Below are 17212 nucleotides of genomic sequence, written 5' to 3'. Positions count from 1 at the left end.
TAATCAGTTTTGATTGTCTAAGGAAAGCATCGATGGCTACAGAATTGTTCTATCGAGAGTAATATTCAGCCAACTCGCATGCCTGGACCATGCGACTTATCTGCCTGCGGAATCGAGCTTTTGTGCGTATCCGCGTTTAAGAAACAGCTCCAGTCGTCTGCTCGGTCAACAACACAGACTGCAGAAAAATTACAAAAATGAAGCACGCGCTTCTTGGGCTAAGGAGCATGTTAACCCGCTGGCGCTTCACTAAGCAGCTGATACTCGTATTTCAATTCAGGTTTTAGTAGCAATCGAGAAGTCATTTTGACGAGCGGGTTATGTATTATATTATGTACTATGGTCCCACTAAAGCGATATTAGTATATTCTTCGGGTTGAAATATGAGCTTAGTTGACTAGCTATTAGGTGAACTGCTGAATAAAAGTATATTTGACAGACAGAGAGATACTACTTAAACTTAGCCAAATGGTTCTAGCCGGTAGCACGGAGACAAACTGAAGAGAGTCTTCATCGTAGATTCACGCAGAACCTTTCTGCATTGAACTTTGCTTCGAACCCTGAACGGAGATAATGAGTTTTTTGTGGCCGGTCAATTTGACCAATGTAGACGTATATTGCTGCTGGCTTCGACGGGGCTATAATATAAATATTGGAGGCACGATAGATCATAATGCCGTGACAGCTTCTAACTTTGCGAGACACGTCCCCCACCTTTTGAAAACAGATAATTTCCCTCATTAATCATATGCAGCGAGCAGGTTTTCCTGAATCAAGTAATTGCGAAATCAGCCCAACTCCTTTAGTGTGGTCCAGAGGCTTTTTCAGCGAAAAGCAGCCAAGATGAATAGACAATGCACCAACCGGCGTGGGTGGCTCAATTTTCAAGATAATCAAACACAACCAAACTCAAGAAAAGCAGCTATCGAACCTTTCCATTCACTTGACTGGAACATTGATGTTTCCTCCAGTGAAATGCCTCGTCTGTCGTCCTCAGTCCACTGTTCTACATCCTTATAAAGAAACCACTTATCAGTTACCGAGCAGTCGTCCCTTTGAATGTGATTCAAGGCAGACGAGAAATTAAAAAGGTTTTCCGTGATTCCTCCTTATCCAAGAAATTGAAAGCATGCGGTCGTGTGTTGTGGAGTGAATGGGCTTTCAAACACGTGATGGAAGGAAACAACCTGCTGAGGCTTCACCGCACTAATGAGCACTCGGGCGAACTTAAGAAATTTCCGGGCCTTGGTCAAATTACACATTGCTCGCCACCGCTCTGGCAACACGTGTCCGCGAAAGCCACCAGAGACGCGGAGGGGTGCGGAGCAACCTGGTCCGGCTGGTTCTTGGTTTTCCCGCTTGGTGGCGTCCGTTTTGCTGGAGTCGCGATTAGGCCCAATCCACCTTCTTCTCCATGTAGGGAGTGCTATAGAGTCTACAAGTCTAAACCAAAATAGCGACGGCTCTGTTCGTGGCGGCTTGGTGGGTACAAGCCTTACTAACCAAGTAAAAAAAATTTTGACACGTTACGGTGTCCGAAATGCTGGTTTCTCTTCCACATTAAGTTCTATAGTGGGGTGTGTCGGTGACGGTCTTACAAAGACATCCAAACATTCGAGCTAGTCCGAAGTTTTGGCATCCGAAAAATTAACCGGCGACAGTATTGCAGTTAACAGGTTCTTTGGGCATCCTTAAGGGCTTCACGAGCGTTGGAAGTTTCTCAATCATCCGTATGCCTGGGAAAAGTTTCTCTTTAGCTGAACTATTGAAGCGTGGGCCAGGCCATGCATTGACATACGTATTGCTATCAGTCACTTTTTTGCATTGTCTCCTATAATTATACGGAACATTTATGAACGAAGTTCATTTATATGCTAAAGTCACTTAAAAAAAAAATTTCTGTATGGATGAAGCATCGACTGAGGCCCTGGTCTTGAGTGCGTGCTTGTCTCTCTTCCCCCGCAGATTGTTTCGGCAGTGCAGTATTGTCATCAAAAGAGGATAATCCATAGGGACCTGAAGGTGAGGGATCTCCTCTCGAGAAACCGAACGGCGGCCATTTTTGGCGGCCGTCACAAAGGGGCGTGGTCTTCTCTCGGCAGGCGGAGAACCTGCTGCTGGACGGAGAGATGAACATAAAGATAGCGGACTTTGGATTTAGCAACGAATTTGTGCCCGGCATGAAGCTGGACACGTTTTGCGGGAGCCCACCCTACGCGGCACCCGAACTCTTCCAGGGTGAGCGCACGTTTGTATTCTGCTTCTCTTCCGCTTGCACCGGATGCTCAAGCTTTTTGAGATTGTTAGTCCTAGTCCTTTGTGTCTCTGTTCTTTCGTAATAAAACCAGCTGAACCTATATAGAAATAGGCGAGGAAGCGGAAAAAATTGTTCGTCCAGCATTTGCCCGTGCCTCTCAGTTTCCTTGCCTTTCTCAATATATACTTGGCTAGTTCCATCCCCAAGATTGACTCGGCTTGCTTGGCTCCGAACTGTAGTCTTATTCTTTTGAATCAAAGGGCCCGGTGTTTCTTTCTTTTTACTCGAGCAATGCCGGAACTCTGAGCGTGTAGTTAAAATTTAGCCGGGAGTTTTCTCCGTCGTGTTGCGCTTACAAATAATGAGACCGCTCCCACACTCCCAACCAATCGAGCGATCTGATGAAGAGAGGTTGGTTTACCGACGGATGGCTGTAGCGGCATTGCGTGCCCATGTTGAAGGCGCTTCGCTAAATTTGAACTTTTGCAATGCTGGTTTTTGTAGTAGAGGTTCTGCTTGCTGCCCCGTGCTCGCCGGTGCCAAATTGTAATTGGTCTTTGTACGTCGTGGAGGCAGCTTTTTTTACTTTTGGATGAATGGGAGGAAGGGGACAGAAATTTGTGCCCCACTTCTTTTATTCCATTCACGTTTTGTTTTCACGAACGCACCTATTATTTCGTTGGGAACCTTTTGCAGCCTGGCAAGCCTCCTCAGGATTACGAGGCTCTCAAAACTGATAGGGCGCTTGAAGTGACGGAAAAGATGCGGGCGAGCTGGTGAACTTCTGAGGCCGTGAATGGCGGGGGGTCGTTTATTATTTGTTTATTTACCGATACTGTTGAGTTTCCCCCGAAGGCCATTACAGGAGAGGTTGATAAACACACAATTGCACCGAGCTTGGGACAAACAAAACAAGCTCAGAAAGTTGTGCAAAGTTGTCAGTTCTAAAAGGCATGTAAACCACTAAAAATTTCCAGATTGTTTTTAAAAATTGGCACCGGTAATTACGTTCAATCTTTTTAAACGGATGTTCCAATGGAGAATCAAAATGATGCACGTTAGAAATTGTATGTGTACGCTAGTTGTATGCGAATGCCTCGAGTGCCTCGGTATTGTGCCGGTAGCTTCGGTTGCATGCCAAACTATCGACACGGCACGCCTAAAGGTCGGTAGTTTGACCTCCTCGTGAACCGGGGAAGGGTAAACGAACATTGCAGCCGAACCCGAGACCTCCGTGACCGTCTTCCCCCTTTTACGGCAATAACTGCTATCACGGCCACATTGGCAGCAACGTTGTGCCGGGCAGAAAACTCCGGGACCTTCTGGCAACTGACGTAACCCCGGATTCGTCGAGCACGCAGAAATAAAACACGAGGCAGGAGCCTTAGAGAGTATGTAAAAACACACTGAAAAAAGAAGAAAATGCTCGGAGCCACAACAGCATCTGTTTTGTTGTTGCTCAGTTAATTGGAGTCATACTTTTAATTGGGTCATCAAATCATGTGACCATGTGCAACCAGAGTAGTTTGCCCTTGAGTCGAGAAACTGCGGTGCTCGGTGGTGCCTGCCTGATTTTTTAATCTTGAGCTGGAACGCCGCCTTGTATGTGTAGCATTCCCTTTCCTACACGCTTGAGTGACCACGAGGCGCTCTTTGCGTGCGATGGAGTAAATGAAAGGTGGACACGCGTAAAAGTGACTTACTATGCGCACTGATCGAAGTGCTGCGCCATTTCCGCCAAATTGTGTCATGCCTGCTACATCTTGTGCCAGTACGCCATTTTGGCTGAGATTTTTGCCACACCTGTTCCAAAATGGGCTTGAAGCAAAAAGAAAAAAAAAATAGTTTAAGGGCTGATTTTTATATTCAGAGAAGTGACAAGAGATGGGTACAACTATGCTTAGGTTAGAGCGCAGTCGAAGGTTTGAACATATACAATAACGAACAGGCATACTAAAGGCGTGATTCACGGGACATTTCTTGGGCTCGATTGGTTTGGCCGATGAAAGAATGAGTACAGGGGGATGATGAAAGCAACGATGTGGCATTTTTATTCCGTTTAATTGGTCCCATTGGCTCGTAGCGTTGGCTTAAGGTGAAGTATAGAGACTGCTTTTCGACCCCTCTCGCCGGTTCATGCGCTGATCGGTCGATCGCCGACATCGTCTGAATTTTTAGACTGTGTCGGCGACGTCGGTAACTCCAAGTCGCGAGAAATCTTTGCAAGAAAACTAAGATGGTGGCTAGTGTGATAAGTCACTTGGCTGACATGTCTATCACGTGCCTTCCTGCCTTGGTTGCAGACTGTGTACCGTGGCACCTGCTCCGCTTGCATCAACCTTCACCACCTCTCACCAGCCCGTCGAGCTTCGCCGCTTTGCACCAAAGTGCTGGAAGCAGCGGCTGGCCTGGGGTAGCGGCTGCTTAGCGTGATAGGCATGCTAATAGTGCTCCGGGTTATTACGGGTCGACCTTTGTCTAGACTGTAGGTTGATCTCTAATTAACAAGAAAGGGAGAGAAGGAAGAGAACACGGGTCTATATTTGAATAAATACGGTGGTCGGGGTAGTTCCTGTACAGCCGTCTTTCAAAAGAGCAGCAAACTTTGATTTAACTCTGGTTCCAGCACCGCAAAAGAGCAGTCACCTTTACAAAACGAGTCTTTGATAATATTTGTGGGCGATTGGTTTTTTTTTTTTTTTGCACTTTAATCGAAGTCTTCAGTTTTGTAGGTTCGTAGCACTTGTGGGACACGTTTTTTTGGTAGGTGTTAGCGGATGGGGTGCTTCTTGCTGGCACTTTATAGGAATTATATTTACAGGCTGTATCAACTACCGCGCTTAAAATGAGGAGGGAAGAGAGGCTTTATCCCAGCTAAGATGTTGCACTATGATTCCTTTTTTCAACCATTTTTCGTACCCATGTAAATAGAATGCCTTATTTCTAAAAAAAAATGGCCGTGTTCCTTTTGCTCCCTGTCTCTTCTTATTTCAAAGGGTACTGTCGAGACCGGTCATAACGAAGTCAACGGTAATCGGAAATCAGTTCGCTATATCCGCTATTTCGTTGTAACCGACTTCGGTTATAACGAAGTGCAAAAGGGAATGGGAAGTCATGATCGCTTCGCTGTAGCCGCTATTTCGTTATAACTAACTTTGTTATAGCCGGTCTCAACAGTAATAAGTAATATGCTCCTGTATCGAAAAGAACCCTCAGTCATTATTATAGATGAATGGATGAACTCTGTTAGAGATGCAATCACTTTTTTACTTTTCAAGCGATGCGCTAGCGGATGTTGGGATCAGCTTCACAAGCATCAGTGACTGCTCCAAACCCATATTTTGCCCGCTACAGAACCCGCTACCAAAGGTGAAATGCCGCTTCCATCACTGTGTGCGCAATGACAGTTATGGTTACTGACTGAGAGCAGTAGCTTTAGTCGGTCCCTCTCAAACTTCCTATTTTCGACGATACTTTGTCTCATGCATCTAAACAATGACAGGAGGCGTGCCGGAGGCCAGGTGTTCCAAAGACGCGCCCTTGTTGGCGACCATATCGCCGTCACTTCTTCGGACACTTTGGCAAAAAGCTGCCCATCTTTTTTCGTTCCCCGGTGTCCGGGCTTGAGCGGGGTGCTGAGCGCCTCCCCCGTGGACTGCAGGCAAGAAGTACGATGGGCCTGAGGTGGACGTGTGGAGCCTGGGCGTGATCCTGTACACGCTAGTCAGCGGGTCCCTGCCATTCGACGGGGCCAACCTGAAGGAGCTGCGGGAGCGGGTGCTGCGGGGCAAGTACCGCATCCCCTTCTACATGTCTACCGACTGCGAGAACCTGCTCAAGAAGTTCCTGGTGCTGAACCCGGCCAAGAGGGCCACCCTCGAGGTGAGGACCCCCCTTCTCCGCCGACGGTCGGCCCTTGTTTGTCCATTCATTGCAGAATGTGTCTTGTGGGTCGTTTCTACGAGAAAATATACTCCCGAATGGGTGTCATGAAGGTACGTCGTGGACGTGCGCCTGGAACGAACGCCGGGATAGGGCGCCACGAATGATGCTGGGAGTGCTACGCGATGTTCGAGTCCTATATAAAGCTGACAAAGGTCTTTGTAAAACTAATGGAAAAACGACACCCTGGCGGGGCTTAAACTCTGGTTGGTACGGTGGCTGTCGGTCACCATAAGCACTAAGCTGTGCGCACAGCTGCTCTGGATCACAGAACGATTTTATTTGAATGCAAACGTGCTGGTGAGGAGTGCATGTTTAAAAAAAAAATGTGATAAAATAAGAACAAAAATATATGCCTAAAAATAAATGAAACGGATCTTAAAAAGAACAAAAAATCCAGCACAAAACGAAACAGTGTGCTTTGTGCAAGGCACTTTATGCGCTTTCTCGTCTTTGTTAGCACAATCGAACCTGTAAACATTTTTTTTTTGGATGGATTTATTTATTTTTTGAAATAGTTGTTGACAGGATGGCAATGGCGGGACGTCTTTTGGGGATGCCTGGCCTCTAACACACTCTCTTTGCCTTTTGGCACGCACTTGGCCGCATTTGCATGCTCCAAGTACAACGTCCGGAATGCTTTTTCGGTGTCCCATTTCTCCCATACATCAAAAGCGGTCCCAAAGCGGCAACAAACAGCATCGTGTCGTCCGACGTAGCGACCCCGGCGGACGAGCAAACAGTAGCGTAGCCGTCGTCGCAACGTACGAGCTCCCGGCTGCCGAAGGTTCCGTGGGCCTTCCAGCCGGAAAACGACCCGCACCAGAGCAGGCGCCTTTTACGTCCGGCAACAACATGATGCTCGTACGGCGTCGTCGGGCAGAAATTTGAGGGACCGGCGTTTAAGACGCAGTAAACGCACCGGCCAGAGGCGCGTTCTGGACACCTTAGTTCAATCTCGGGACTATGCGGTTCGGAGACTGGAAGCCCGCGCTCGATGCAGGACAGTTCTGTTGGTAATTATAGCGGTATGGACGTCGACTGTTACGACCAGATAAGGTGCCTCCGTTTCCTGTGTGAGCACGGACCATCCACTTTTAGAGAAAAGGCGCTCTGGGGCAGCTTGGAGCTCGCTCGGAACAGTCACTTTTTTGTGCTTGCGTCGGAGCGACACCTCCTCTACTGGGGGACGGGCTCGGAACCCGGTCGCTGGAGTCACAGAATGGCGGCGGTCAGAGAGCTCTTTTTGCACAGGTCTATGCGAGGCGTGGGTTGGAGGGATCTTGTAGGGGCAGTAGCTGCGGTTGGACGGCCCTTCGGTGGCGGTCGTGCTTCTTTAGAACTTCCCATGTGTCCTTCCCGCAGGTGATAATGAAGGACAAGTGGATGAACATTGGCTACGAGGAAGACGAGCTGAAGCCCTACCTGGAACCCGAGACGGACTTTGGGGACTCCAAAAGGATAGGTGAGGCCCTACCCGCCCGTCCCTGTGGCTTGTATGCCACCTCTCTGGCAGTCTGTCCCGGAAAAGTTGCGGTTGCTGGGCTTTCCTCCACTCCCTCCGGTTAGGTTTGGCTGTGGCTGCCTCGTACGCTGTTGGCATGAACGCGAATGCAATGTTTGAAGCACTGTTAAGATTAACCCTTCATTAGTGATTTTATCAGACATACAAGTTCAGTGATCTATGTGTGACTAGCAACTATTAAAACGAAAGATCACTTAAAAATTTCTTAGACCTATGTTAAAATTCTGCTGTCAACATTCTATGCTTCTCACATTTAGCTACATGCAACATTACTAAAACACTCAGTTGGGAAACTGCCATAGAGACTTATCTGAAGGAGTGGCCTCGAGAACCGAGCTAATGACTAACACCAACGCCACCATTCCTACCACAGCGGTCACTCGAGGAACTGTATGTCGCTTCTATTTTGGCTTTAATCGGCCATTTTGGAGCCGAAACAGATACCGCGGAAGAGGTTACGGGGGTGCCACCCCCGTCTCCCCAGCGGATGCGCCGCGTCCTACTACCGAAATTAAAATGCACCTAGGTCGGGACGCGCTACCTGAAAGGCCCGCTGAGGCATGGTTGTATAAAAACAAAATTAATTGTGCCGCAAAACCCTGCAAACTAAAGATTTTAAAAACATCATGCACCCATCATTTTGTACTAAACTCCAATAAATTTCATACAAAAAGAGTCTTTTCCCTTTGTTTTTATGCAAAAAATATGCTATGTAAAAGCTCAAAGTGATTACAGTACAGACAAATGATAAAGAGTGGCGCTGTTGTCGTATTTAGCTCGGTCTCGGTGGACGCCAGCGGCCCAGGTTTCGACGGCGAGTTTCCCAACTGACTGTTCTAGTAACATTGGCTACATGTTTCAGGAAAAGTCTATCTGCTCTAGATATTAGCATGTGCCTCCTGCAAACTTTAAACAAGTCCAAAAATTGTGTTTTGTGGATACAGTCTTTTAGAGTTAACATCAGTGGTCATTAAGCCTGCGTAGACATTACAAGTTGATCGATAGCTCAAATATTCATCCGTGATAATAGAAGCTTGGTAGATTCAGGAAAGCAACAGCTATAGAGGTCAACCTTGCCATTTCTGAAAGAATGGAGTATTTTTTGCTTCCCAAGGCCCATGTGCCCCCTTAAAGTGATTTTACTGCAGTTGCTTAGAGTGTGACTTGCATCTAAGCCATTTCCGTGCGACTGTTGTTATTTTCAGATTGCTTAAATGTGGATGAAAGGATAAACCTCGCTTTGGCCCAGGCTCTGGAGTTTCACTCTTGTTCCACCGAAATCCTATCTTAGTTTCAAAAGCCCTCGATTTGTTTGAGATTTTAATTTTGGAGTCCTCTCGTGCCGGCGAACCAGATGGTGCGACAGTGCACGGATGCATGTGTGGGAGCCGCCTTGGTTGTTTCATTGCCCCCACTGCTTCCCGACTGGTTGCACACACCCGCGTGTCCATCAGCACGGGGCTTTCGGCCGTACAATCGGAGACGACAAATGCCTTTTGTACGAAGGTTCATGTTGAGTGAGAAGTGTAGGCCATTTTCCTATGGCCTCGAGATATTAACTCGAGCACTGGAGCAAATCCCAACTAATGAAATGCACGACCTTGCAAGCTGCGATTGACTGCAGATACAAAATTGTGAGTTGCGAAGTAATGATTTGGAAATGGGTGCTTGGGTCGACAGCCGAAGTAACCGCAATGTGTCCCGAGCCCTTGCTGCGCTTACAACTTTTTTTGTGCACATCAGCCAAACAGTAGGTGTCTCGAAAAGGCAAAGTTGGAGGTGTGGCAGTTCCTAATGCGAAAACATTAACTGTCCCATAAAGCGAAGCTGCCGGCCTCTGTAGTCATCGCCTGTAGCAGCGAGAAAAAAAAACGGCACCTAAAGCCCCATTGGCTGCGCCATGTCAGATGCGCTGTCACGAATGCTCGTGTGGCCATTAAAGGTGAAAGTCCCTCGAAAATAAAATGCAAAGAAGAGCGCAGCTACACAATGCTTCGTCACGGAAGCCGTCGTGAAGCCGGCAAATTTTGCCGTGCCTGCGCAGCGGGGAAGACTGGTGGCACCGCCCAAGTGCAAAAGGAAGACGTGGCGCGCTGCTTGTAAGAATTCACTGCGTGTAGGAATGCTTTTGCATTCATACATGTAAGCAATCTGAAATTTGTCTGCCGATTTTTTTTTTTCACATCTATCGTATGTATTGCATAGAGTATAGTAGCATACACCTTACGAGAGGGTTCCTTGCAGCTTTACGAGAGGCAGACACGCTGAAACTGCTGTGGTTACTCGGTGCTATCGACACGGCGCGGATTTTGCACTCTCCGCGTTATAAGTAGGGTGTGTACTTTCCGGTGTTTATTTGTGAGAAAAATCGGTGGATGTTTTTCGGTGTTTATTTGTTTTCAAAACACCGGTGTATTTCGGTGGAACGTCTCGCGACAAGGCTGAAATCGGTGAATATCGGTGAAAAAAGCGATTGATCACATACAGAGAGTTCCGATTTTATTCACATAGTTCATACACTTCTTCTCTAGGAAGCAACTATTTCTCACACTTGGTTATTATAGTAGATGCAAGCATACTTTCATGCTTGCATCTACACGCAACGAACGTGCTGCCGTCGTGGCAGCACGTTCCTTGCGGTTCGCAACCCGCAATTATGAAAACGCACTCCTGTACGACACGGACGTTGGCAGTGTCTTCCAGGAACCACAGCAACCTCTGAATACATGGCTTGCACCGACATCACTTGGCCAGACACAATGAGGAAAAAACACGTGAGAGCCTACCCTCCACTGTGTTAATTTTTCCACGAAAGGGGGCCATGGGAGACACAATAGGGGAAAGGCGTATGAGAGCTTAGCTTCCACTGCGTTCACTAGACGCTTTTGACTCCCAGAAAGGAGGGTGGACTGACGCCACCTGCAAGCCATGTATAAACACTGGAAAAATGCAGGATCCGCGAGATAACACGTTTGACGAACCTCTACGGGGAAAGGGTTTCGCTAGGTCAAAAACTAGCAACGACCGGTGTTTTTCGGTTTTAACCAGGGCGAAAATATCCAACCACCGGTGTTTTTCGGTTTTAACCGGTTTTATATTTTCGTCACCGACGGATGTTTATCGGTGTTTTTCGGTTAAAACCGGAAAATGCACTCCCTAGTTATAAGGGTGCTCCACTGCATGCGACCCTGTATTTTCCCCCTTACGCACGACGCAGTGCCGACTCGGAGCCGAGTTGGCATTGACGGCGGCGCAGATGCGGTGGTGACCGCGTCGTCTCTGCCACGAGGCATGCGTAAACTGGCGTCTAGGTACCTTGGGTCGGCATGTTTCTTGCCCCTTCCTCGGTGACTGTCCGGTGACGTTTGAATGCTGCTTTTCCACCTAAAAAATGTTCTCAGTTTTCCTCCAAGTCCGACCGCAGCTGGCACTACGATTCGAGCGGCGCCGTCGTCGTGTTGTTTGTTGCCTTCGTGCGTTTGCTGTTGCCAGTGAAATCCAGTTGCACGCAATGAATGCGCCGCGATCCTGCGCATTTTTCTGCGCGTGACCGGTTTTGCCGGCGACTGGAAACCCGCGAAGCCGAGTGCTGCGACGACGCTCCTTTGGCGCCGCCCGATTTCCTCGGTCGGATGGTGGCGTCGACTGCGGTTGTACTGGGAGCAAAACGGGGCGTGGCTGCGTGTGACCCCCGTGTGGCAAGAGTGTGACTAACAGGCGGCCCTTCTCTCCCGCTGCCGGCCCCGGCGGCCTCCCCCCGACCCCTCCCCCCTCCCGCGTGGGCGGCGGTGCAGCTGTGTCCTCGCGCGCAGAGATCCTCATGTCGATGGGATACAGTCGGGACGAGATAGAGGACTCCCTGCGCAACAGGAAGTACGACGACATCATGGCCAACTACCTGTTGCTCGGAAAGCGGACCACCGAGGTGGGTGCTCTCTTCCTCTCTCGCGGGGAGGTGCCTCCAGACGCTTCCTTGATGCTCGTGTCCCACTAGAGCGACAGACAGAGACAAAAGACAGCGACAAGCCTCAAACCCATGCAGCATGCTGGCGATGGTACCTTTGGCAGGTGTTTAGTCGTTCGGTGCTCGTGAAGTGAGCACGAGCAATTGCAAGCCTGCCAAAGATACCCTCGCGTGCATGATGTACGTGTTTGAGCATAGCCTCTTATTTTACAAAGCCACTCATATCGCGAAATACTCTGGTTTGAGGCTTGTCGTTGTCTTTTGTTTCTGTATGTCGCTCTAGTGGGACACGGGCTTGACCGGTGCATTGGGCGTCCCATTCGCCCACGCGTTGAAAGCGGTCGCGAGAGCCGGCACGTTCTGCCGTCGGATGCTGCGGTCCCGGAGGTCGGTTGTAGAAGTTCCGGCAGAAGGCACGAGCAAACGCAGGCGTTGTTGCGGCGTCCCGGCTCCCAGCGGCAGAATCTTCTCCGTACCGTCGAGCTGGGGCCCTAATCTGGGCACTTAGCGAAGAAGTCTCTGAGAAATCCGGCGTTTAAGATTGGCCGGCGCCAAGGTCAAGTGCAGCGTTGACCAATCACGGCCGCCAGATTTCTCGCCGACTTTCTCGCCAAGTGCAGTCTTGGGTAAGTTACTTTTAAAAAGTAATTCGTTACAGTTACAGTTACTTTCAGAAAAAAAGTAGTAAAGTTACCGTTACAGTTACCGCAACAAAAAGGTAACTCGTTACAGTTACAGTTACTTTTAAAAAGTAACGACGTTACTTTTCAGTTACTTGTTCTATAACACAAAAAAAAATTAGGAAAAACTAGAAAACGCTTTTCACCAAGTTTATTTGCATAAAATTAAAAAGTGTTCTTTTTACTTCGTATTATAAGTTAGCAGCAGTTGCTTCCCGAAATTAGTTTCTGAAAGTTTCCCTTGTTTGATAACAAACAAGTTCCTGCCCTTGTTGAACAGGCGCTCGTTTAACGCGCTAGATGGGATTGCAGTGTTGTTTCGCCGGAAAAGGTTTTTGATTGCCGGGTAGGCGGTGAGGCAATAGAGTGCCGTTTTCTGCGGTCAAGGTCTTAGTAGCCTCCTCCACGTCAGCAAAATGCTCTCTGTACGCCGGCCATGGTAGTTTTTCTTTGTTCTTATCAACATTCATATCCTTGGTAGCACTAGCACATTGCTGGCTCGTTGACAGTTGCGCTGGGTTCATAAAGTCCCTGGACATATTTCAGTTTGTACCCGGCAAGCCAAAAACAAACCCCGCGCAAACAGCAGTAAATTTTGCCTCGACTGTAGACACTACACCGGATTAATGGCGCAAATCAAAATGCGAAACATGCGCAGTGCGGAGTGACGGCGCTAATCAAAATACGAAACATTCGCAGTGCCCTCCCCGTGTATTGTTGTTTCACGTTTGATTCACCCGAGTAAAAAGCGTTTGCGCAGAAAAAAAGAAAAACCGCGAAAGAGATAGTTCTTCAAGACACTAAGATGCAAGTGTTCAGTCACAAAGTACAAGCGCGTGCTAAAGATAACTACTTTTTTTTTTTTCACCAAACCTACACGTGGCTATATTCGGGTCGTGACTGGCGAGAAAGAACGTATTCACAAGTCTGTGCAAAAAATAACTTGACACTCGAAATGTCGGAAGAGACAATGTGGAAAGCGCAAAAAATGGCTAAATTGTACTCGTTCAGTGATATATTATTCATAAAAAACTGGAAAGTAACGACAAAAGTAACGTCGTTACTTTCGTCGTTACCTCAGAAAAAAGTAATAGAACTACAGTTACAAGTTACATTCTTAAAAAGTAACTCGTTACAGTTACAAGTTACCAAAAAAGTAACGAAATTACAGTAACGCGTTACTAGTAACGCGTTACTACCCAAGACTGGCCAAGTGTCCAAATTAGGGCCCCCGGAGAGGTACCTGTGGTAGGAAGGGCGTCTGCTACAACCACCAGAACGGTGGTGGAGGTCTTTTTTTACGTAGTAAGCGCACCGGTAGAAGGGTCATTTGGGGGCACCGTACCTATGATCGGCATTTGGAAGTGGCGACGACTCGCGGGAGCCAGTGTGTCGTGCAGGGTTAACGTTGCTATATTGGCGGTTGGTGGTGTCGCGGCATTTCTTTTTGCGTCTGCTTTGGTTTCCGTCGACAGTCCGGCTGCAGAGTGGCTTATGGCAGAATGCGCGTCTGCACACACCACCGTTTGCTGTGCCATCTCCGGGATTGTGACGGGTGACGGCGCAACGCTTGGACGAGGTCGACGGGTGTAAAGGGAGGGAGCACAATAGACTACTTCCATAAAGCCCTGCATGCAACACGGCGCGCGTTGCACTCTGGGAACTAGTTGGCCAGGGAGGAGGGTGGCATGGTTTCGGTTTCGATCGACACGTCGACAAGAGATTGTTTTCGGGTCCCGAGAGCGTCATTTGTGGTCTCTAAACTAACCTAAATGGCCAGGCCTCGAAGCTTTAGCTCAAGCCTGAGACGTATAGCTTGTCTTAACACATGCTTGTTGTATTTTTGTACTTGAGCCTTCCTGTTAGCGTTCCAATCGAGTTATGTGGACGAGCCAGTGCTGGGAATCTCGACGCTGCGAAGCTCGGGGATCTTGCTTGTATACGAATCAACAAGCTGTAGCAACCAATAAGTATGCATTCATCGAGCTCGCGCCTTTACATTAGTGTTGTTGATCAGGAAGTTTGTTTGTTTCGTGCGTCCATAGACGAAATGTTACTTTTTGCAATTACTGTATTTCTTAATATGCCTGAGTATGCGAGGTAAAACTCGGAGGCGCCATTGAAAAGCTCAATTTTGACACACTTCTTATCTCTTATCCGTACTGACCCGCAGCACTGCACGAAGTGAAGTCCCCACCCGCTTGCATTCCATTAATATTCAACATCGCGTATGCACATAAAGTTATCCTGCAATCATATAGGCAAATTCGCACATACAGACCGTTTTGAAAAAGCAAAAGTCGAGCACTTGTGTGAAGAGTGTCGCACCGTTCCCCGGAAGTGCGACGGACGGGCACGAACCCCTATGCGCACCACATAGGGGTTCATGCCCGTCCGGCGCACGGTGCGACATTCTTCACACAAGTGCTCGAACGAATTCAAAGTGCGTTTGACGGTTGCTAATGGCCATAATATTTGTTCTGTGTTTGTTTTTTCTCCTGCCTGAGTATGCCGAGATAATTTCAGACGCACCGTTCAGGCGCAGATCTTGGGCGTCAGTAAAAGCTCGTCCAAAAAGGCTTAGCGAGGAGTAGGGGACGCTTGTTAGGGCCTCCGTCGTAGCTAGCCGATCTCAGCATTTGCGAGAAATTAATCTTCTACCAGCATAAAATTAGAGTGGGAGATATATGATGACACGAGGAAGACATCATAGTAACTTTTGTGCTGTAGTTATGTCGAATTTATTGCGTTTCCTTAAAAGTTCATGCGTAAACGCTGGACTCAACTTTGATACCCTGTGAGGATGCGGCTTTCTTTTCGCCCAATGAAGTAACAAGAAACGGACGTTTGGCAAACAAAATACGGCTCCAGATGAACAAATTTCAGCTCTAGTTCAGTGGTACTAGACGGGATTATTGAAATTGAGCTCAAACATGCACTCGTAGGGCGAGGTGACTAAGCCACGTCTTACTACGGACGCACAATATCCGGTGTTTCGGGAACCAAGGAAAGTGCCCCGGTCTTCGTTTTGCATCGCTCGAGAATGAGTCTATTGTACGTTCGTGAAAAGTCAGATAATCGAGAACGCAAGCAGCGCGTTCGGTCGCGGAGTGATAGCATGAGGTGAAGCTGCTCAGTCGAAACCGAAACTGAGTGGCCAACTAGTTCCCCGAGTGCACTGCGTGGAATTTCGCCGCGATGGGGCGCGTCGGTTTTGGAAGTAGTCCATTGGGGACGGATTAAATGCGCCAGTTGGGGACACGTTCGAGGCACCGCGGGCGAGGGTCCCTTTCTGCTGGAGTTCTAAATTTTTTTGTTATTGCTTCTTAAAATTTGAAATGAACTTTAGTATGACATATTTGTTTTTTTCTTTGCCAAAAGTTTATATTTTCGTATATAAGTCCGCGTTGCAGTCGAGTTCTTTTTTCCCAAAAAGTTGTTTTCCCTCTGTCGGGGTTTTGTCTCTGAAGTGATAGTATACATAAAGGGTCGATGCGCAGGTTTGTTTTTTCTTATCTAGCGGGAGTATGTGCAGTGCTTGCAGGCTGTTTAGGTTTAGAAGCATCGAATGAAAATATGGAAGGCAGGAAGTTGTCACCTTTATTCCATTCAATTTCATTTTGGTGGAGCCACTTCCGCAACTTCCCAGCTGCTTCAGATCCCTAACTGTAGATACTTTGTGGAAATTCTCCGTCGGGTAATCAACTCTCATCCTCTGAATCCCGAAAGGTGTCCACAGTGGCATACCGCCAGAGCGACTGGTATGCAAAGTGAGCATCACGTGCCTGGAACGTCTAGTTTGAAAACTTTAATTAGCCCAGCAAAGTGAAACTTTGTGCAAATAAAAGATTTGTAGTTTGCCAAAGAGAGAATGGATAGCAACACCTCCCGCGCTGCGTGGAGTTTTTCGTTTAGGCGGCCAGTTTCAGATGTGTCATGTATGACGATGACGGTCGGAGGGTTAAAAATGAGTAACTTGGTCAAATTGTGCCTGCAGTCTAAATGTTTGTCGAACCGGAGATGCGACATATTCTTGGCATCGCTACCGGCACGCTGGTAGTTTGAGTATGCGGCAGGACTGACGGGTGGGTAACGGGGCGTTGCAGAACGAGAGCTGCGACTCGAGGTCTAGTTCCAGCTTATCCCTGCGGACACTGAGGCCCACGGGGGTGGAGGCGGTGGCCAACCAGTCGCCCTCGCACGTGAAGGTGCAGCGCAGTGCCTCGGCCACGGCCAACAAGCCCCATCGGCGGCTGAGCCACACGGGGGACCAGGCCGGGAGCGCCGCCACACCAAACGCAGCAGGTGGGCCCCCCCCCTACAGTCTGGCTACGCATACATGAGTCAACTTAAGGGGAGACACTGGCGTAATTATTAACTTTTGAACTCCTCGTCCGATTTTAACGAAATTTGGAGAGTGCATTTATGAGCAGATGCAGGGACACTGTGCAAACTTTGACTTCTATAGGAGAATTATGTAAAAAGTTACATATTTGTGTATGAGGCTGTGGCACCTTTCCTTAGGAAATCTATCGTATGAAAATGAAATGTTAAACCACTGTTTTTATTGCTTGGATATGAAGTAGAGGGTATGTGGCTTTGGGCTATCTAATTTGTATGATTAAAATGTAAAGATTTCGGAGAGAAATTCTGTCTCCAAAAATGATATGCACTTTCTTTGAATGCCATTTTGCCAAAATGTCACTTTTTCTCAGTGATGACTTCAACTTAAAACAAAATGAAGTAGATAGCCCAATTCCCCAGTAAATTTCAGTTCAGAAACACTTTGAACGAGGCACCTGGATATGTTTACCATCAAACGATAGATTCCTTGCTACAAAGTT

General features: G+C 47.9%; 1 protein-coding gene across 1 annotated transcript in view; it reads left to right on the top strand.

Annotated features, from left to right (window-relative positions):
• Positions 1-17212, top strand: part of LOC8042772 (MAP/microtubule affinity-regulating kinase 3) — a 159400-nt gene that overhangs the window by 117270 nt on the left and 24918 nt on the right. Inside the window, 6 exon segments of the mRNA XM_040211723.3 lie at positions 1966-2022; positions 2103-2238; positions 5919-6139; positions 7565-7664; positions 11519-11649; positions 16475-16673. Of these exon segments, the coding sequence (XP_040067657.1) occupies positions 1966-2022; positions 2103-2238; positions 5919-6139; positions 7565-7664; positions 11519-11649; positions 16475-16673 (844 nt within the window).

This window comes from Ixodes scapularis, unplaced genomic scaffold (genome assembly GCF_016920785.2).
Source record: "Ixodes scapularis isolate PalLabHiFi unplaced genomic scaffold, ASM1692078v2 PGA_scaffold10__122_contigs__length_95168666, whole genome shotgun sequence".
Lineage (NCBI taxonomy): Eukaryota > Metazoa > Arthropoda > Arachnida > Ixodida > Ixodidae > Ixodes > Ixodes scapularis.
This window is presented reverse-complemented; position numbering and strand designations above follow the sequence as displayed.